The 19993-nt window shown below is 50.2% G+C and overlaps 6 protein-coding genes across 6 annotated transcripts; 3 read left to right on the top strand and 3 right to left on the bottom strand.

Moving 5' to 3' along the window:
- Positions 1 to 5: 5 nt before the first annotated feature.
- BKA55DRAFT_539605 (cytochrome P450) lies at positions 6 to 1754 on the bottom strand (the record flags this gene model as incomplete). Its single annotated transcript, XM_046190156.1, has 4 exons — positions 6 to 696; positions 747 to 979; positions 1028 to 1633; positions 1689 to 1754. The coding sequence occupies 4 exons, from the start codon at positions 1752 to 1754 to the stop codon at positions 6 to 8; spliced, it is 1596 nt and encodes a 531-aa protein (XP_046049355.1).
- Positions 1755 to 3467: 1713 nt separating this feature from the next.
- BKA55DRAFT_511288 (Frag1/DRAM/Sfk1 family-domain-containing protein) lies at positions 3468 to 6780 on the bottom strand (the record flags this gene model as incomplete). Its single annotated transcript, XM_046187692.1, has 8 exons — positions 3468 to 5458; positions 5512 to 5557; positions 5608 to 5692; positions 5744 to 5785; positions 5880 to 6006; positions 6061 to 6393; positions 6449 to 6616; positions 6690 to 6780. 8 exons carry the CDS (start codon positions 6778 to 6780, stop codon positions 3468 to 3470), a joined length of 2883 nt encoding a protein of 960 aa, XP_046049354.1.
- Positions 6781 to 7280: 500 nt separating this feature from the next.
- Positions 7281 to 8525, top strand: BKA55DRAFT_511351 (U3 small nucleolar RNA-associated protein 6-domain-containing protein; the record flags this gene model as incomplete). The annotated part of the gene is made up of 2 exons (XM_046187701.1): positions 7281 to 7370; positions 7428 to 8525. 2 exons carry the CDS (start codon positions 7281 to 7283, stop codon positions 8523 to 8525), a joined length of 1188 nt encoding a protein of 395 aa, XP_046049353.1.
- Positions 8526 to 13654: 5129 nt separating this feature from the next.
- BKA55DRAFT_594201 (uncharacterized protein) lies at positions 13655 to 16858 on the top strand (the record flags this gene model as incomplete). The annotated part of the gene is made up of 1 exon (XM_046195638.1): positions 13655 to 16858. The coding sequence occupies one exon, from the start codon at positions 13655 to 13657 to the stop codon at positions 16856 to 16858; it is 3204 nt and encodes a 1067-aa protein (XP_046049352.1).
- Positions 16859 to 17117: 259 nt separating this feature from the next.
- Positions 17118 to 18029, bottom strand: BKA55DRAFT_568589 (mitochondrial large subunit ribosomal protein-domain-containing protein). Its single transcript, XM_046192843.1, has 2 exons — positions 17363 to 18029; positions 17118 to 17313 (listed from the first exon to the last, which is right to left on the bottom strand). The coding sequence occupies exons 1-2, from the start codon at positions 17828 to 17830 to the stop codon at positions 17263 to 17265; spliced, it is 519 nt and encodes a 172-aa protein (XP_046049351.1). The 5' UTR covers positions 17831 to 18029; the 3' UTR covers positions 17118 to 17262.
- Positions 18030 to 18289: 260 nt separating this feature from the next.
- On the top strand, positions 18290 to 19672 carry BKA55DRAFT_539600 (eIF3 subunit 6 N terminal domain-containing protein; the record flags this gene model as incomplete). The annotated part of the gene is made up of 2 exons (XM_046190155.1): positions 18290 to 18694; positions 18758 to 19672. 2 exons carry the CDS (start codon positions 18290 to 18292, stop codon positions 19670 to 19672), a joined length of 1320 nt encoding a protein of 439 aa, XP_046049350.1.
- Positions 19673 to 19993: the final 321 nt, after the last annotated feature.

The following is a 19993-nucleotide window of genomic DNA, read 5'->3' as shown; positions in this document are numbered from 1 at the left end:
TGAGCTCACGCCTTGATATGCGCGGCCTTACGGAACTCAATCATAGGTCCGTTCTTAGCACTGGTAAATGTATCTACCAGCTGCATCTCGCCTGGTCGGTGTCGACCCCATTCATTCTTTGGGTTGCCCTCAGCAGGATCCACGATACCAATAGCCTTGCGCATATCATAAAGATACATAGTGCGAGAAAGTGTGTTTGTCATCTCAACATAGGCAAGACCCTTGCCAATACAACCACGGGGCCCAATGCTAAAGGGGCAGAATGCACTAGCAGCCAGCGCAACCTCATCCTCGGTTGTCTTCTCGCCAGTGAGGGGGTTGAGAGCACCAACGAGCCATCGTTCAGGAACGTATTCATATGGTGAAGGGTAGTAGGACTCATTGTGGTGGATGGTATAATGGGGAACGCCGATAACGGTGCCCTCGGGAATGGCACGACCTTCAACGGTGATACCGCCGGAGAGTACCTCACGGGGAAGAATACCGCCGACAGATGGAGAGAGACGCATGGCTTCATCGATACAGGCTCGGAGATAGGTGCAAGATGCGAGAGTGGCGCCTTGGCAGATCTCCTCGACATCGTTGAACTTGCTTCGGATTTCTTCAGTAACTCGCTCGAGAGCGCGAGGACATCGGACAAGGTAGAAGAGAGTGGCAGCCATGGCAGTCGATGTGGTGTCAGACCCGGCAATGATACTATTTAGTTGTTAGCTGGGGTGTTTCCAAAGTCGTCTAGTATCACTTACAGTAGGTTGGACTCGGACCAGAGCTCAGAAGTGCTGAAGCCCTGGCCAGTCTCGGGATCGCGGGCCTTGAGAAGATAGTAGAAGAAATCGCGGCGATCTGTCTCCTCACCAAGCTTGGTGCGCTCTGCAAGTTGGCCCTTGCTGTAGCCCATATAGCGGGCACGACCAGCAGCGAGTCCGGGGAAGAGGATCTTGTCCAGGTTAAGTTTGTTCACGATGGGCATGGTTCCACACTATGAGTGTCAGTTTCATTTTGCCATATTGGAAGATGGTACACTGACGAGAAGGTGGCGGGTTGTAGCAGCTTCAACAAGCTCCAGGGCAAAGCGGTTAGTCGGGCTCTCAAGCATATGGAAAGCCTTGCCGAAGCACAAATCACCAAGAATATCCATAGCAAGGTAATTGCACCAGTCGCTCATCTTACGAGGCTTGGTCCAGCCCTTGGTCTCTTCCCCAGAACCCTCCAACATACCGATCTGCTCGCAGAAAGTACGGACATTACCCAAGATGTATCGCTGCATCTCCTTCATGGCGCTCTCGGAGAAGGCTTGAGACATGACACGGCGCTTACGGGCATGGATCTCTTTGTCGCGCGTGTTGTGCGTGTTGGCGGTAGGGTGAACAAAGGCATTGTAGAATTCGGCCTTGCGGACGTTTGTGCGGAAGCCGTAGATCTCCTTGAGGGCCTTGTTGGAGTTGAAGCAAAGCGAGTTGGGACCGAAGCGGACAACGGGGCCGTATCTCTGGTGCATGCGCCAGAACTCGAGCTGTCTGTCGCCCTTCCAGGCGTGGTAGAGCTGGTATCCGTCTGTGATCTTGGCGAGGAATGGGCCTGGGTATTTGGCTAGAGGGTGAAAGAAGACTCGGTAAACGACAATGCCGAAGCCCTGGTCACATGTGAGTTTCTGGTTATCAAAGAAGCTGTAGGCAGTGTTGACTTACATAGAGAGCTAGTCCTCCTACCAACAACCCCAAGTAAACCAACAGATGTGCTAAGTTGAACGTCATCTTGTCTGTCTCTCACACAAAGAAAGAGTGAGTCTCTAAGAAGCTGTGAGATTAAGAGGTAGACAACAGATCAAGAGAGGCGGAAGTCCCGGAGGAGTTATATACGTCTTATCAAGAAACAAAGCGATACATCTCCATACCTACACGACGACTGTAACCCCATGACCACCCTCTTTTTCTATCTAGCCCATCATGCCCGCCCACTTCTCATGTTTCGCTGACTTCTTCCATCCCTGGTCTGGGTCTAGGCGAGACGCTCATAATCGGCTGGCGGCGGCACACAAAGCTTGTCAATAATCACAAACTTGTTGGAGGTGGAGGGGGTGAGCCATGAAGTCTTCAAGCGGCTAAGTTCGGATTGGAAATGACGGAAGAGTATGAGAATTGAGAGATTGTGGGGGGAGCTTTTTAGATTGTGGGGTTTTAAGCTTGTGATTTGGGGAATTGTTATCATTTCGATCCATGAATTGCATCTACCTAGCTTCGATGGCTACTAATTACGAGGGACATGAACTCGGAATTTTACTCTTTTGATATTGGTTTGATATTGGCAACTTTCTTATAATGGTAGTTATCCGTCCAAGCTTCAGATCAACTATATAAATCCTGTTGTCTCCCACTCATGAAATAAGTACAATAGTTTCAATACGTCGCTGGCGCACGACAATGCTAAGGCGTTACTCTTAGTCCAGCCTCCTTCATCTCCAAAGGTCAGCTGCCATTTCAGACTTTCGCCTTAAAGGCACAGTCAGGCGCCAATCACATCTCCACGTCAAGCCAAGGTCTTTATGCCGTCATGAACAATATGTGTAATACCAACGATTGTTGACGCCCTCGATCTTTGCTCCAACTCGGCACTTACCTTACAAGCGGCTCTGGTCCGTCCTGCGGAATCACACAAATTCTATTTTTCTTGGTCATCCCTGGCCCAGCAGCGGGCGACAGGGGCTTGTAAACCTCACATGCCCGATGATGACCGCGGCGTTGTGGAGTTTCGGCGGTCCGAGTGGGGACGGAGATATTTCTGTACGGAGTGGGCACGGAAATCTGCAGTTTTCGTCTGTGTACATACACAATGCAAGCTTGACAACGGTTCTTGTGCAGAAATACGTCCAGGAATGGATACGATAGGATAATTCTTTCTTTGTACCTTGTTGGTCAGCCGCTGACCGATTTCGTGGTAAGTCTGGCTCAAGCCACATGAGGTTCACTGTAACTCTGTTATCCCGCACACTCGTATAAAACATACGCCGTCACATCGCGGAGGTTTATATAGAATGATAGCAAACATTATTGAGACAATAACAAACCAAAATGCCACGCATTAACGCCGTAAGCAATATTCCTACCCCCACTACCTAGTATACAGTTACCTATAAACGCATCTTATATATCCATACCATCACATAAATCATCGGCTCCTTGAATGAATGCTACATACCCTAGAGCACCCGACTCAAGCGATGAGGATTTTCAACAACGAATACTTTGCTGCGTCTTCGCATCACTATCATACAGCAAATATACATACAACAAGAGTTTATATTGTGTGCACTAGCATTAAGCTCATAGACTTCGCCGCCGTACATTATTCATAATCCATACCTTCCCCGTCCCATTAACTCCTCCCATTAATATGAATAGCATATATGGCATCGAGACATGCCTTTCTCGCATTCCTCAACCCCTTATCTAGCGTAATGTACAGCCTACCTAGTTGAAATACCTGGGCTCGTTGAACACATGGTATCTGTGTTCTCGCACACCATCACCCCGGAACATTGCAGGGAATCTCCAACCCTTAGGCACCTCCTCCTCCTTAACTCGGCGATTGCGCTCCTTATCTGACTGCGCATCCAGTTTCTCGATCTCCTCTTTGGACTCGGGGATCTTGAACTTGGCAACCTGAAGCTCCGTATCGGTAATCGAACTGCGACTCACGCGCGCGTACCCCACACGCTTGAGTCTTTTGAAGAGGATGTATTCGCACCATCGGTCCCAATCTGACGGGTCTACATCTTTCATACCTGACTTCTCGCTCACATATGTGTTGTAGTTACCCTCCTTTGGTTTTGTCACCAGATAACTAAGCAAGAATGCTGGCCGAGGGGTAGAGCCCATGAGATTAGCGAGATAAAGTGACTGCAGACGTCGGTCTTCAGGATCCTCTTCTTGTCCGGAGTGGAAGACAAATACATCGACGAGCTGACCATAGACATCCAGCGTCGCATGGATAGCAGGAGCCAGTTCACCGACAGGACTGGGTAGAAGGTGATGCGTCGAGTTGAGGATGGGAAACTTGGACAGAAGAGCGGCACCCCAGGTATGCTTATTGGGACCAGGACCATAGTCGACATACATGCCGAGATCCTCGGCAAGGAATTGCGTAGCATCACGGTTGCCCATGATGATACGCTGGTTGTCGGACTCAAGAAGACCGATGACATCGATTTCCAATTCCTTAATGAGATCTCGCATACGGTACTCTGATGCCCACATATCGTTGTCAAACGAAAAGTGGATCGTCCAAATACCTGCAGTGAGGATACGGTCATCAGCATGATAAGGCTGATAGTTATTACTAGGGAACCGATGGAATGCTGAGACCAAGAAGAAAACATTGATCAAGATGGTCGCAACGCCAAAATACTTCCTTTGCTGGGTTGGCGCAGACCGCTTTGAAGGTTGCCGCTGATAACCTGAGGCGTTGATGCCATACACACCAGCACCAATGCAAGTCATCATCGTGTACATGATCCAGTCAGTGTGCTCACGAACGAGTTGGCCGCCTGGGACAAAGGCATATGCCACAACCCAAACGTGGAAGAGTACCAAGAAGTTATAGATGAGGAAACCGTTGCCAAAAGTCGTCGTGGGGTTTGTCTTGGCTGCATGGGTCAAAATGGGCACAGAATATGCCATCAAGTAGGTGGCAAGCGTTAGAGCGCCGTAGTAACCGGACCAATGGCTGAAGAAAGTCAAAAACATGGCACCAACGGTACCAATGATATAGACCCCCCAGCTGCTCGCAAGCCTGGGCTGCCAGACTCCGCCGAACAGACCCAGCGACATAGCAAGAACTGTGAGCCAGCCGTGTGTGGAGAAGTATGGTCCACGAATTGGATAACCCTCCCATCCCCAGAGGATCATGGTGCTGGTATCAGAGAGCAAAGAGTGGAGGCCAAAGAACAAACCAGCAAGACCGAGTGAAGAAAGGAAACTCGAGCTACTCTTGGTAGGGCTGGGAGCCAGACCGGCAGCGAGGGGTGCTCGTCTGGTGAAGCGAAGAGCGGCTAGAACACCCAGCACAAGACCAGTGTTGTTCCAACCGCCATTCGCAGCGTGCATAATAGGCCAGATAGGGTTATTCGTCCACCAGGCAAACTTAGCAGTAGACGAAAGAATAAGACCAATCATCCAACCAAGAATCTTGGATTCGAGGCGGCCCTCGTGAACTGACTCTGCAAAAAGAGTACCGGCCCACCCCAAGCACGACATGAAAACACCGATTCCAACAGTGAAAAGGCGGTAACTGGGTTCCTCAACCAGATAGGCTGCGATGCCCGCGAGAGACAGAAGGTGTACTGCGCGCAAATTGTTCACCACAAGAGACCGAGCTGAACGGCTGGCCAGGATGAAGGGCGAAATCGTTGTCATAACCAAAACTTCGTATCCTGAAATGCCCATGTACCAAAGCGGGAAGTCTGATATTGAGTTAGGCTCACAAAGGTCTCAATCCACAATCCGATTGACTTACACCACACTACAAGTCCCAGACTAGTCAGAATAGTCCAGAAAACGTACTAAGATGGGTCAGCAAATTGTCGTTCCCGCCCAACACAGTAAAGCTTACTCCATGATAGATTTCAGCTGCAATATCGAGTGCCTCGGGCCAGCTGAAGCGAACAGCAAAAATACCGCCTGTTGCTTTTTCTTTTCTAAGGACTTGGTTAATGACAATACGCCCCTCGCGCTAATTGTGTACTTACTCCTTTTCCAGGACGGCAGATGGGACGGACGATAGGTTCTCACTGCAAAAGACTTAGACAATGGCCTGCAAACATGTATATTTCGCAAACGGCTGTTCTGGAAACCAAAGACTATCTGGGAAGCCATTGAACGTACCCCTGGCTCGCACCCTTGATATCTCTAACCTCAATATCAAAGGTGCTGAAATCGAGAGCCGTCACGGCGTCGAAGGCTACATCGAAGATGATCAAAGACCACTCGAAGAAGGCGTAAGTCGTGTAAGCTGGTTTATAGTGTTAGTGGGTCACATGTCAATGGCGTTGAACCTTTGTCTTACCTCCAGCGACACGATGCACCTTGTGCTGAATGAAGAAATAGATCAATGGCACAAGAGTGCCAAAAAAGGCAGACGCCAAGTATTTACGATATTTGATGGCCTGAGGATTGGCGGGGCTGAGTGCGATACAACCAGTCGTCCACGGAAGCGTCGCAACAATGTAGGATATCATGAGGATATCATGCCAATCGTGATCATCTGTAGATGTAATGTATGTCCAACCGCCACAGGTTAGGGTTCGAAGTAGGCCCATGACAGCGACAAACGCAGGTAGCTTTTGGCCGGGCTTTCGCGTGAGGAGATACCATAAACCGACGAGGGCAAATCGAGGACCTGGGAGCTATCAGTACGATGCGAATATGGTTCAGTTCGATCGATTATGCTGTACCGGATGTAATGGCAATGAAAATCATGAAGAACGATCGCTCGGGGTACCGATCACCAATCGTCGCTGAGACTGAGGGGAACCATTCTTGCGGATAACCGTAGAACTCATTCTGTACGATCTTGTGGTAGTGTAGGTAAACACCAATAACCAATGCACTAAAGAAAGCAGCTAGAACACCATGAATCAGCGCCTCAATCATCCAAGTTGCATCTCTGCAACGGGCGAGAATGCAACGACATACTATATGCGACAGCAGTATGCGCCCAACTGACCAAACTTCCATTGAAGCTTAGGACAACGCCTGTATCTTTGTCCTTGTATTTTGAAGCCATTTCGAAAGGAGAGAAGGACTGAAAAAACACTCTAGAATCCCATCCGGGCGATCCGGGAACCAAGAGTCAAAATCTCAGAACGAGCGACGAGAGGAAACGATCATGCAAGTGGTGAGATTCGCTCTCGGACAAGACAAACAGACCTCGGAGCTTTGACGTTACCTCCACCGCGACGTAATACTTGGAAGTGTAATTGCTAAGTGGAGACAGACTGGGGCAGGGGACACTCGGAAATCGATATTAATTTTTTGGCACTGGCCCGCGCGCTCCCGAAGCGAATCAAAGGCCAGGGACTCCAAGCGAGAAATAAACAGCCTAACATTAGACGGCGATTTCCATTTTGGCTCCCGTCGTCGCGACCAGCACGAGGCTGAAAAGGGCCCCGCTAAAAAAGTTATTGATCTGCCAGCCTTGTCGGCAAAAAAACTTCCTAAATTTGCTGCCAGCGAAACGGTACCTTTTTAAGCCATAGTAATACCTCTTGGTCGCATAAACCCAAGATGGCCGGCGTCGCTGATAAGGCGAGATTCTATCTCGAACGCGCCGTACCGCAACTGCGAGAATGGGAGGAGAAAGAAATATTTTCAAAGGTAACTGCGTTCCAACTTCACGAGAGAACATTGTCAACTAAACCATCATTTTCGTAGGATGAGATTCGCACAATCGTCCAGAAGCGCAACGACTACGAGCACAGAGTTCTCTCACCCGGGAATAAGCCATCGGATTGGTCTTCGTACGCACAATGGGAGCAGTCCCTTGAGTCACTCCGTAGCAAACGCTGCAAGCGTCTCAAAATCCGACACCTCCACTCCGCCCACGCTGGCCAGGGCCGTACTCTTGCGATTTACGAGCGAGGTGTCAACCGACATCCAGGAAGCAGTGCGCTGTGGAGAGAATATCTTTCATACACGTCGAGCGTCAAAGCATCCAAGCGCTGGCGCAAAACCATGACCAACGCTCTACGCATGATGCCCACAGACCCTGAGCTGTGGGCAATGGCAGGTCGAAGGTCAGCGAAGAACGGCGACATGGCTGCCGCGCGTGGGTTTTTCATGCGAGGTTGCCGCTTCTGCACAACGAACGAAAAGCTCTGGGTCGAATATGCGCGAAGCGAGATGGAATGGCTTGAGAAGGTCGATAAGCGCAAGGCAGTCGCAAAGCCCGGCCAGGATGTTCTCCGGCCAGATCGCGAGGAAGATGGAGACGAACTGCGACTTATGGATAGTGATGATGATGAGGACGATGATGATCTTCCCGAGCCTTCCAACGCGCAGGCTAAGGTTATTGACAAGCAGACGGCTCAACATTTGAAATCAAACCCTGCCATGGATGGCGCTATCCCTATGGCTATCTTCGATATCTCAAAGAAGCAGGCCTTCTTTAGCGCCAACACTGCGGAGACATTCTTTGACCTCTTCGCGTCTTTCACACATGTCCCAGCTCAGCCTAGGATTTCACAGCATGTTCTGGATGTCCTTGATCAGGAGTACCCCAACCACCCAGCCACATGCAATGTCCACATTCGCCAACCTATCATGGGTGTGAACCCACAGACTGCAGAGTTCCCTAAGAACCTTAGAGAGGTACTGTCACGGTTGAACCAGTACTTAGAAATCACAACAGATCGCGCGGAATTACAGAAGAAGACTGTCGCATGGATAGATAGATATCTTGCGCTGGATCTTTTGGACGAGGGTATTCGGGCAGTACTGGAACATACCAAGAAGAAGTTGGAGTCTATTTAAATGGGCATGAAGATGGAGCGAAATATCATTTTCAATTTTCCTTTAAATGCTATGGTCAAGATTTGAGGGTGCTAAATTTGTACTATGTGTTTACGATAGAAATCAACATAAAATAAGCAACTCATTCCTGTTTGCATTGGCGGCAAATCTTAGTCGTGGATACTATACCGATAGTTAGAAAAAGGAGGAAAAGGCAACATTTAACAGAAACAGATATCATGACTGGGCCATAATTACTGGACGAAACCCTTTCTAACAACACAGTCCTGGGTTACAGACAGTAGATTGCATGATCAATATTTGAGATCCTCCTGCTTGATGTGAGGTTATCTTAGCAAGCTAGGGGATAGCAGAGCTTCTATAGGACTAAATCCCTAAGTGGCAAAAGTATCTAGATGGTATTAGGATAATTTACGATGAACTTAGCAGCTGTTCGACCACTTTATTTTCTCACCCCAGTCTGAGGCCTTGAGTCTGATATCCGGATGTCAGGAGAAGCTGGGGATCGCTTTGTGGTGGTTGCAAGGCCCCGGCCCGATATTAGGGTGACCCAGCATTTTGGGATCATCCCGTCAAGGAGGAAGCCGTTGTGGGGCTAGCAACTGCAGGGGAACGAACAGCTGAAGCGAGCAAGCCAAAGATATGGTAAGGTAAAGGAGACTGAGCAGCTTTCTATCGGGAAATATTTCGGTAGCAATAAGAACAGTGTATTCATTTGATATAATATCACACACCCAAAAGTGATAGGCGGGAAGCATCGCATCCACCAACAGGTATCGTTTCCTGAAGAAGGCTGCATGCCAGGCGATTGTTGGTCCTGTAAGCGACTGGAGGACTATTGATGGCATCATGCATCATGTAACCTGTATATGCACGGGGAAGCCAGAACGGCATCTGAGCCGTTTTATATGCAGGCTTCTGTACGCTGCCTAGGCTGTACCTCCTGACCATCCAGCTATGATAAGGTCCCAAGCTCCGGGCCTGATGTGATGCTTGTTCGGACGTAACCCAGAGGAATGATTGTTTCTCTTTTGGGGGGGGGTTTCTGTTTAATCCCCGGGCCTGCTTGTTTTTTATCATCAAAATGTCAATTTGGGCCTGTTTTATTAATTATACGAGATGCGTTTCCTCCCAAGGTCTCAATATCAGGGCGTCAATGGCTCAAAGGCTAATGAACGGCAATTCCATGTCGATCATGTTGGGTAGGAGAAGGTCTTTTGCCTTTTGGAGCGAGACAGATCTGCAACCATCATCTGGTTGGTCCAGCCCTGTCCATGGATCGCTTACCCTCACGTCCACCTCCACACATGAATGATTTTGCTGACCAGCCAGCAAAAGACACTTTTCACGAGAATTAATGTAAGCAATCCGAGGCAGAATCGACATCCTGTAACCTGTAGCACAACAAACTATTTGCCACCGGCCCCGTTCTCCATCATTGTGGGGATTTCACGACAGGGGAAGAAAAGCGAGCGAGAAGCACATGGCATGGAGGGCGACTGGATAAGGCGCAGTTCACGGCTAGGAAATGAGGGGACTTGAGAAACAGATTTCAGGAGGGATTGGGAGGGGAAAAGAGGGGAAGATTAAGCCTTTTCCTCTGATAGCGAGACCGCTTCTTTGCAGTTGATACTTGGTGAAGCAAAGTCAGTTCATCCTTCAATCTTTGTGTGGCAGTCTGAGGTTAAGGACGTCCATGAGGGTAAGCCTATGGATGTGTCCGTCATCACCAGTAGAATTCAAACTTAAGAACCACGAAAGCATAATTGAAAGGTTCTCGCCAGAGCAACAATCGTTGATCGAAACTGATTATTGTTATTAGGGCCGTGGCACAAGCAGGCCCTGCCAAGTCAGTCGCCCACCTCAAAACAGCGCGTGGGTGATCTGGAATCGTACAGTACAGTGCGCGAGCGACCCCAAGTGTGAGTGGGTGGTCGGATCGTGAGTGAGAAATGAGAGGATCAGAGGTTGGAAATCGATAGGAGTCTTGGGAAAACAACAAATGGAAACGAAGTAACACGTATTCTTTCAGAGCCTAGCTCTTGGCCCGTATTGATATATCTTTTTCTAAATGAAACCTAAACAATCAGCTTCTCGTTGTTTCGCTGGTCAGACTCAATCCTTGGTCCCATCTTGAAGATGAACGGCAGACATGCGCCACTCAGGAACCACGGCTTGACCAGATAAGCGTGAGAATAAGAGTCTGAGAACAAATGAAAATAAAATACAGATTGACAATAACTTTCAATAGGAGCAACAAAATTGGAGCATATTTTTGAGCGGAGAAAATTTCGTTAATCAAAGCCCCCGAAGTGAGAGCTCAAGTGAGGTCGCAAGCCCAGGCATAGCACAGGCTGGCCGTTGGCAGTACGGAGAAAGGCAAGGCGAGGTAAGGTAAGGTATTTCACATAACTACCCCCCTTCCCCCGTTCCTTCTTGCTGCCCATTTCCCGCCTGGTTTCCCCTCTCAAACCTTTTGTGCTTCTTCTTCTTGACTGCTTCACTTTTGAAACCTCTCTTTGCGACGTGTGTTGCTGCCGTGCGCACGCCTGTCTTTTGACCTGCTCACTTATACAGACGCGGAGCCATCTCCAAATTGTCGGGTGGTTTTCAGGGCACCCCAAGCCGCTGGGCTGGGTTGTAAGTGGGATGGCAGTTCACTCGATAGCAAAATTCATTTTCGACACGACACGCTCACAAAACCAGAGAAAACCAGCATGATCTGACCAAACAAATGACAAACGAAGGGATTTCACGACAAAATTGCGACAGCCTTCACCGGCTCCTCGAAGACAGCCCAGAACGAACTTGAGACGGTGCTGGCTGTCCTGGCCATGACGACCTGCCTGACAAGGATCCATCCACTGGCATCCACTCGGGAAGCGCCAGTGGTGGGTGGACAGCCCGCATCAGGCGCCACCGCAGACAATCCCCGGACTCAAAGCCGACAGCTCTGAGTCTGCGCCTCTTTCAATTTGAAACAAGAAAAGACAAGCTCATGTTTCTTTGGCCTGAAAGAAAGGCTATAGGATATGCTGGCTGATGTTGGGTAAATAGCACTTGGGAAGTGGTATTGATCCAAGGGGTCTGTCCTGCTTCTGGAGGCAAATGGCCCGTTCCTCTGTATGGGTCTGCCTCACTCCACGGCCATACCGTGGAGGGTCACCCCAATGGAAAGCTATCCCAGCAGTCCCGGCCATTGCCATGGACACAGGGGCCAAAATGGCCTATGTACATCGCAGTCAGCTACCGCTATTGATTGTGGTTGACTTCGTTCTCAATGAGACAGCGCCTGCACAAGCGTGTTAAGGCAACGCTGGTCTCGAATGAATCGTTACATTGGGTATTGGTCCGAAATTGTGCGACACATCCTACATGCGCCGATTATGTCCACTGAGATACGTGGATAATACAGGAGCAGAGTGCTGCATGATTTGCACATGAGGCGTACTACTTTGACAGCACCAGCATACTCTTCGAGCTTGGACGTCAGAAAGTTTACATTTGCGACAAAGGTTTAGTGTTTTTCTGGCGCTCACACTATGAGCCTGGAAGCCTTTCGCCAACCAACCTCTTTCGATATCGACCTGTCGGTGTGTGGAAATCGAGAGTGTGGACTGAAGAAAGTAATTCAGTTGCAACAAAACGGTCAGACCGGAGACAGGATAATGGGAAAACTCTTGTCCCAGCGTTTCCAGGCCAGCTTCAATGTCGCCAGAAGTCAGTTCGCCATGTAGTCATGGTCTGAGCTTTATCAGTGACCGGCAGAAGCAGTATCCATGGAGCCATGGGTCACATTTGATCAAAAGCTTTTGATGGACGCACTCGTTGTCACATGCAACACCACCAGGAATGCCGCTTCCCAGTTTTAGATGGGAAAATGGGATAGGAGTATGATAACAGGCTCGGGCCCGCTGTTAGAAACTGCTGTCACTTGCTATGATAATCTTATCTGATACCGAGCTAGCTTTACTTCCCTACTAACCCTAACATCTGATTCGTCTAGGTACGCTCAAGTGGCTGACTTCGAAATGACGCTATACCAGGAACAGTTAGGCACCGCGCACCGCAAAACAGGCTCAGCCTCCCCCCGACTCTCAGAGATGTCTTCGCCGTTCGCTGAAACCCAGGCCAATCCATTCAGACCCGATCCGACTCGACGAGCATCCATCGCAGTTTATCGCGAAGTCACTGCAAACGCGCTCTCATTCTTTGGTTTAGGTAAGGCTGTCATCTTTCTATTGACTCTCAGCACCGTTTCATGCATGGAATTTCCCCTACAGTGGACGATGGAATGCGATACATAGAGTTGTACGCTGTCGCTTCTCCTCGCTTCGCTTCACTTTTGCCTGCCCATCCACATCCACTATTTCTCTTGTCTCCCCTTCCCCGTTGGTCACTCAACGAGCGACTGGTTTCATTGGCTGGTCGATGTTGCCTGCGCTTGGTTCGGTCTCAGTGCTGCGCGTCCGTGTCTCTCCCGAGCACCGCCCAGCCCATCGCCCTGGTGCTGCTGCTGACGGAGACCCGCGAAAAAATTCTCCCTCACTGGCTGGCTCAGCCCGGCCATCACCCTGCTCTCCACTGTTGGCGGCGTCGCTTGCTGAGTTGCCTGCTGAAAAGGTGGCTGCTACAGTGCTGTCCGTTGTTCGCTGCCCGTCCCGTTTGCTCTCTTGCTTCCGTCGCGCGGCTTTCGCTTTCTCCCTCTACCTTTCCATCCATTCTCACCCGACCCGTCATTCCCATCTATCATCTGCCACTTGATTGAAGCGCGTCGCCCTGCACCGACCACCGTGCCAACCAATCCAATCTGGGCGTTTTTTTATTTCCCACTTTCTTGTCCCCTTTGCCTAAGCCCATTCCCAGTACTGGCAGGCTGACACAAGGTCTTCTCGCTGGTCTGGTTCTGGTTCGGTCTGGTCTCTCGCACTACACTGCTCTCCACCAAACTCACGCCGCGACGCGACTTGTCCCATCACCACCGTGTCACTGCCTCATCTCCTACTCATCGCTTCCCATCTCAGCCTTCCGTCATTGTATCCTCGTATTCTTGGCGCTCCTCCATGGACGCTTTTCGCGTGCCTGCTGATCGCTAACTCCGTCGCGCATAGCCTGTTGGGTCGATCGCCATGAGCACCTGGATGAACGACGCCGTCCCCAACCACAATGGCAACGGCTTTCCTCACATGAACGATCCTAACGCTGCCGGTAACATGATGGATCCCTCCGCCTTCATGGCTAATCCGGGCCAATTCAATCCTGCTCAGTTTAATCAGCAAATGGGCGGCGCCATGGCTAATGGCCCTGGCTCCATGCGCAATGCTTCACCTTCTTTTCAGAATCCTGTATATCAGACCAATTCCGTTATTCCATCGAAACGGCCTCGCCCTCGTGAGGACAGTCTCGCTGGCTCTCCTAGCCAAAATCCGGGAATGCTTCCAACGTCGCGCTCTGAGACGCCGCAGCAACAGCCATTTGCTGGCGGCTTTCAACCCGGCGCGGTTCAGCAAAATCCTGGTCAATTTTCTCACCTTCAACCGAATGGTTCCGCCAATGCGAGTCCCTCCCCGATAATGAGCAACCAAATGCGACCAGGAAGTGTTCCGCAACGGGTCGCGACCGCGTCACCACACCCATTTTCTCCCAGCGGCCAGCAATTCAACCCTCAGACATCACCGATACCGTCCGAACATGGCACTCCTCAGCCGAACCCCTACATGCAAAATATGGCTCAAGGCTTCAACCCGAACTTTGCTCCATCTCCGTCGAACGCGCGACCTTCACCAAATCCGAATGCGATGGCCGGTAACCAAATGATGGCGCAGCAGATGGGTCAAATGCCGCAACATATGGGCCAAATGCAAGGCAACATGTTTCCCCCTCAAATGCAGCAGGCTCAACAACAAGGCACACCACAGCAGCAAGGCCAGCAGCAACAGGGGCAACAAACCCCTCAACGCCCGGGTATGATTGACGCGCAGAAGATGGCCGCCTATCAGATGAGACTGCAACAACAACTACAAGGCAATACTCAAATCCAAGCACAGATGCAGGCGCAAAACATGGGCCGCGGTATGATGCCTAATAAGCAAGTACCTGGAATGCCCAACGGCCAGATGCAACAAGGAGGCATGAGGCCTCAGCAGAGGATGATGGCTAACGTGAATCCTGAACAATTTATGAAGAATCTTACGACACTAATGAACTCAAAAGGCTTGCAATTGGATCCTAATCCAATGGTGATGGACCGACCAGTTAATCTCATGGTGTTGTTTCAAGCGGTTCAGAATAAGGGAGGATACAAGCAAGCTACTACGACCCCTAACGGCTGGCCCCATGTTGCTCAGATGCTTGGCTTGCCACCTCAGAATCCTATTGTTCCGCAGACGCTGAAGACGATCTATGAACGCAACCTTTATAAGTTCGAGGAAGTGTGGATCGCTCAACAGCAGAAGCAAAGGATGATGCAACAGCAACAACAGCAATCACAGCAGCAGTCTCAACAGCAGTCTCAACAGCAACCACAACAGCCACAAACCCCGGGTACACTCATGGGACAAGCTACGCCACAGAAGCAGATGCAACCTGGACAACAAATGACCCCTGGGGCTATGGGTCAACCCGGGCAGCAAGCACAAATGCACCAAACTCCCATGAAGCAAATGCAGCCAGGACAGCCTCCAGTTAACGGATTTTCCACGCCACAACCTCAGATGCAGCCACAGCCTCCGGTGATGCCAGGCCAGAATCGCACTTTATCGCAATCGATTGACGCTTCTGCTTTGCCAGAGTTCCCGAGTGCCCCTTCTCCAGCAACCCGCAGGGCTGGAAGTATGTCGCAAAATGAAGGACGTCAGGCCTCAGCAGCACCTACGGTTGTGGAGAAAATGCCTCGGCTAGCACCTCAAACCGACGAGTACAGTCCTTGTGCTCGGGAGCTATCAACATTTGGTGGTGTCGACTTGAATGCGTTTAGCAAACTTGGTGCGGAACTTGAACGCTGGAAACCCGACGTACCTCCCCTTCAGGAACTGGGGAACATCGATATCGGTGCTCTTACTAAGAGTTTGCAGAGTGGGATTCATGGCGAGACACGCTTAGCCCTCGACGTGTTAGCAGCTGCATCGTGCTCCATGAATCAATTGCACTTTATTCAGCTCCGGTATTGCGACGAGCTAATAGAGGCTCTCATCGAATGTGCCGAGGATCAAGTGGAGATGCTAGCTGAGCATACGGCTGAAGTCTCCGATGAGATCCAAATATCACCATACGAAGACGTCTTGAGGGCTTGCCGTCTTGAACGGTTCAATATTCGAGATCTGCCTGTATTTGGCACTCAAGAATATGAGCTCGACCGGGCCGTCGACCGTCTAATATGTGTTACAACTATTCTCCGAAACTTGTCGTTCCCTGGCGAACAGAATGACAATCATTCTGTGCTTGCGGATGAGATTGTCATCAAATTTGTCTGTGTTGTTATAAGATACCTCGGTACTCGAACGATGCTTCTTCGATCACACAACAACACTCTCGATTTCATGAAAGATGTGGTGATTTTACTCTCTAATATCGCAGGGTCCGTAGAGATTCCTGGACGCGAACAGGCTCTCTGTCTCTTGCAGTTTCTCCTGGCATTTGCCCCGGCACCCAACCCTACAGTCTCAGATGGAATCTTATTCTTTACGCAATACGAACCAAGCTTGCACGCCTACCTGCCACATGCTGTCGATGCACTTGCGAAGCTACTAGCTCGTGATGAACCCAATCGGAGTCATTACAAGGCTGTCTTCGCACTGGACTCGAACAGCAGCCCCCCTTATGAATTGCTTACTCGTGCCTTCGGCTTGGCTATAGCACCCATTCCGGATAAGGCCAAGACACAGACACGACAACCTAATCTCCCCTCGCTGGTGGAAGTTCGAAAGCCTTTCTTGATGCAAGGGCTTCTTTCTGCTGAAATCTTGGCATCACTTGCTCCAGGTCATGACAGCGGAGTAGCCCAGTCTTGGCTATCGTCTGGCAATGATTTCGCTCAAAATCTATTCAGGCTCATCCGGGAGCTCAGCCAACTGTATGAGCAACCGCAAGTTCAAGGTCCTCGAACAGCACCACGAAAAGACCCCGAGCTGGTGTATATTGTTGTCGTTGCTGTTGCTCTATTGAGACGACTTGCTGAGAAGGCCAGAGATCCCAACGACCCAACGTCATCCATACCCGCCAAAGCTATGCCAGCACCTCATGCTTTGCTCGAAGCATTGTCAATGCAATCTGCTGAATGGTCAAAGGATGAAGTATTGCAAAAACTTTCAACCTTTTTTGCTCTTGGGAGGTGATATAGTCACATTGGGATTTTCTTTTTTTTGGATCAAATTCTACAGCATTACCCCATCTTCAAGCTTGTATGTTAGTGTTTTGAGAAACATGGGATTGGTGTCTTGTCATTTGAAGCGTGCGCTTCTCGTTTAGACTTGCATTCTGGAGTCGATGGTTTGGGGACAAGACAGGTGATGATGAAACTGCTTGTCTATGTACAGGTGTATAAAGGAAGTTGGAATGGTGAACAAATTAAGACATTAGGGACAAACAAAAATATGCTTCTATGGATGCGCTTGCATTACTACATGTATTGTACATCTTGTGTCGCCCCCGATGGTGACTGGTCAATATGATACAGTTTTGATTCCCCCCTTTGTGTTTCGTCAAGAATAAGACCTGGCAAATATCTATATACACCACTTCAGAAGCCGGTCTTCAGGATCCACTCAACTGTCTTATCGTAGACATGACCCTGGAATAATTAGTTGACTGTCGAGAGCTCCATTGTTGGAACTGCATACCTTGATCTCCACATGTTGTGTTGTAGGATTTAATCGAATATCCACTGGTTTAATCTCTAAATCCCTAGCCAAGTCACTGATAAACTTGGAGCGGTCTCCATCAATCTTCTTAATGATAACGATCATGCGGTTGCCACCAGACATCCACTTGCGGTATACAGGTAGTTGGGAGGATGGCGTCCGTCGAACAACATAGCCAAGGGTGGCGCCAAGTTTCTCGGGACTTTTTGACGATGGCAGAGGGACGAATGGCTGCTTGAGTGGACGATCCTTATATGGAATCTTGTTCTTCCTGTTGGGGTTGACGGGCTGTCGGATAGGGTTGGGCTTGTAGGAGACGTGTGTTTTGAAGGTGTTTGTTGAAGATGTGGCGGCCGCGGAGTAAGACGCTCGTTTTGTGAAGATTGCTGGCTTCTGGGCAATGGCCTGGCGTCCTATTGACAGGACTCGAGAGGCAAGGAAATGCATCGTGTGATCGGATATTGGAGAGAAATTGGAGGGTAGATTTGTTTTCGGCCGCAAGGTTCTTTGTTTTGGCGATAATACGCAATGGAAGATCCGCAAGAGAAATGCAACACAATACCCAAAGATATAGCCTCAATTGATCTCGCTCATTAGCTCTTGGACATCCCGCACTCTGCCTGTCGGTGCATTCTAAACGTACCAGAAGCTTGCCGCTGATGGAAAATCTCAAGATCACATGACTGGCAATCTCTAATCGTCGGTAAAGCCTCGGTCGGAGCGATAAGCTGAAACCCCACACCACCGAGTGGATTGGCGAAATTCACCAAAAATCTGAGGTGTTCGTGCCCCTCCATCAAACCCATCATCACGACCTTTGCGGCGAGTCACCTTTCTGCTCTGCCCGACCGAACCCTCGCCCGACCGATTTTTACCGACTCCCTCTTCTCAAAATTATCACCCAAGATGGAGGACGTTCTCAACGCCGTCTCGGCCGACGGCTCGTCGATCATGCCCCGCCTTGCGCCGCACCTGAGCCGACATCTTCTTTTTCCTCTGATCCAGTTCGAGAGTGAGAGAGCTGAGGAGCAAGGCCAGGATGCCAAGGCAAAGGAGATTCTCTCCGGAAAGATTAAGCTCCTCGAGGACACAAACATGACCGATTACGTTGCGACTCTCTACTGCGAGCTCCACGGTGTATCAGAGGCCCCCGAGCAGTACAACAAGAAGAGACAGGAGGTGCTTTCACAGCTGGAGAACTACGAGCAAGCCACCGCCAAGATCGCCGATCTCCTGACCCAGGACGAGGTCGTCAACGGACTCCGAAGTGACAAGGTTGCCAACTTGGAGTTTCTCAAGAACCAGCACGGAGTAAGTGACCCGAGAGCTCTTTAGTCGCCAAGGTCAAAAGATATCTAACAGGATTGTCACCAGGTCACCATGGAAATGGTCAACGCCCTCTTCGACTTCGGTCAGTTTCAGTTCCGATGCGGACAGTACGGTCCCGCTGCCGATATGCTCTACCAATTCCGAGTCCTGTCCACCGATAACGACAAGGTCTCTGCTGCCACCTGGGGCAAGCTTGCTTCCGAGATCCTCCAGACCAACTGGGAGTCTGCTGTCGACGAGCTCAAGAACGTTAGGGAAAACATTGACTCCAAGCTCTTCAACAACCCCCGTGCCCAACTCGACCACCGAACGATGTTGCTCCACTGGTCTCTTTTCCCCCTCTTCAACTGGGAGGGTGCTCGGGAACCTATCCTGGACATGTTCTTCTCCGCTCCTTACATCAACACCATCCAGACCTCTTGCCCCTGGATCCTGCGATATCTGATCGCCGCCGTTATCACCGGCCGTGGCCGTGCTCGCAACAGCTCCATCCAACAAAAGCAGATCAAGGACATCATCCGTTATGTCCGACAAGAGGCTTATGAGTACACCGACCCTATCACACAGTTCGTCAACGCCCTCTACATCGCCCACGACTTCGAGGCTGCCCGTGAGGCCCTCTCCATGGCCGCCGAGGTCTGCCGAAGCGACTTCTTCCTTGCGTCTTCCGCCGATGCCTTTGTCGATGCTGCCCGACACCTCATTTGTGAGAGCTACTGCAAGATCTTCAGCCGAATGAACATCCGCGACCTTAGCGCCAAGCTTGGCCTGAACCCTGACGATGGTGAGAAGTGGATTGTCAACCTGATCCGGGAGACTCGATTGGACGCCAAGATCGACAGCCAAGATGGTACCGTGGTGATGAACCACCCTCCTAACAACGTCTACCAGCAAGTCATTGAGAAGACCAAGGGTGGTTTCTTCAGGACACAAGTCCTCAACGCTGCTGTTTCAAAGTAGAGAGTATAGCTAGTTGACAATGATCTTTTTATATGAGTGCTTTTTTTTTGTTGCAACGGCTCAAAAGGGGCGACGCAATCCAAAGCGAGGGGCAAGATCCCTCGACCAGAGGATGGCGCCCTCCGCTGCTCGCCAGGAGGAACAAGATACGGCCTCCTTAGTTTAGAAGGAGGCTGATCTTTGCAGAGGATGAGCAGGATATGGCAAAGCATAAGGCGGGGAGACAATGATAGAGCAGCGAGGCAAATTTGAAAAACACGGGCCAAATGGAAGAAGCGGCGGTTTTAGAGGCCCTGTATATCCCCGGTGATGCGGTTTGCA

Source organism: Fusarium redolens, assembly GCF_020744475.1.
Source record: "Fusarium redolens strain MPI-CAGE-AT-0023 chromosome Unknown BKA55scaffold_8, whole genome shotgun sequence".
Classification (NCBI taxonomy): Eukaryota; Fungi; Ascomycota; class Sordariomycetes; order Hypocreales; family Nectriaceae; genus Fusarium; species Fusarium redolens.
The sequence above is the reverse complement of the archived record's forward strand: the minus strand, read 5'-3'. Positions and strand labels throughout refer to the sequence as shown.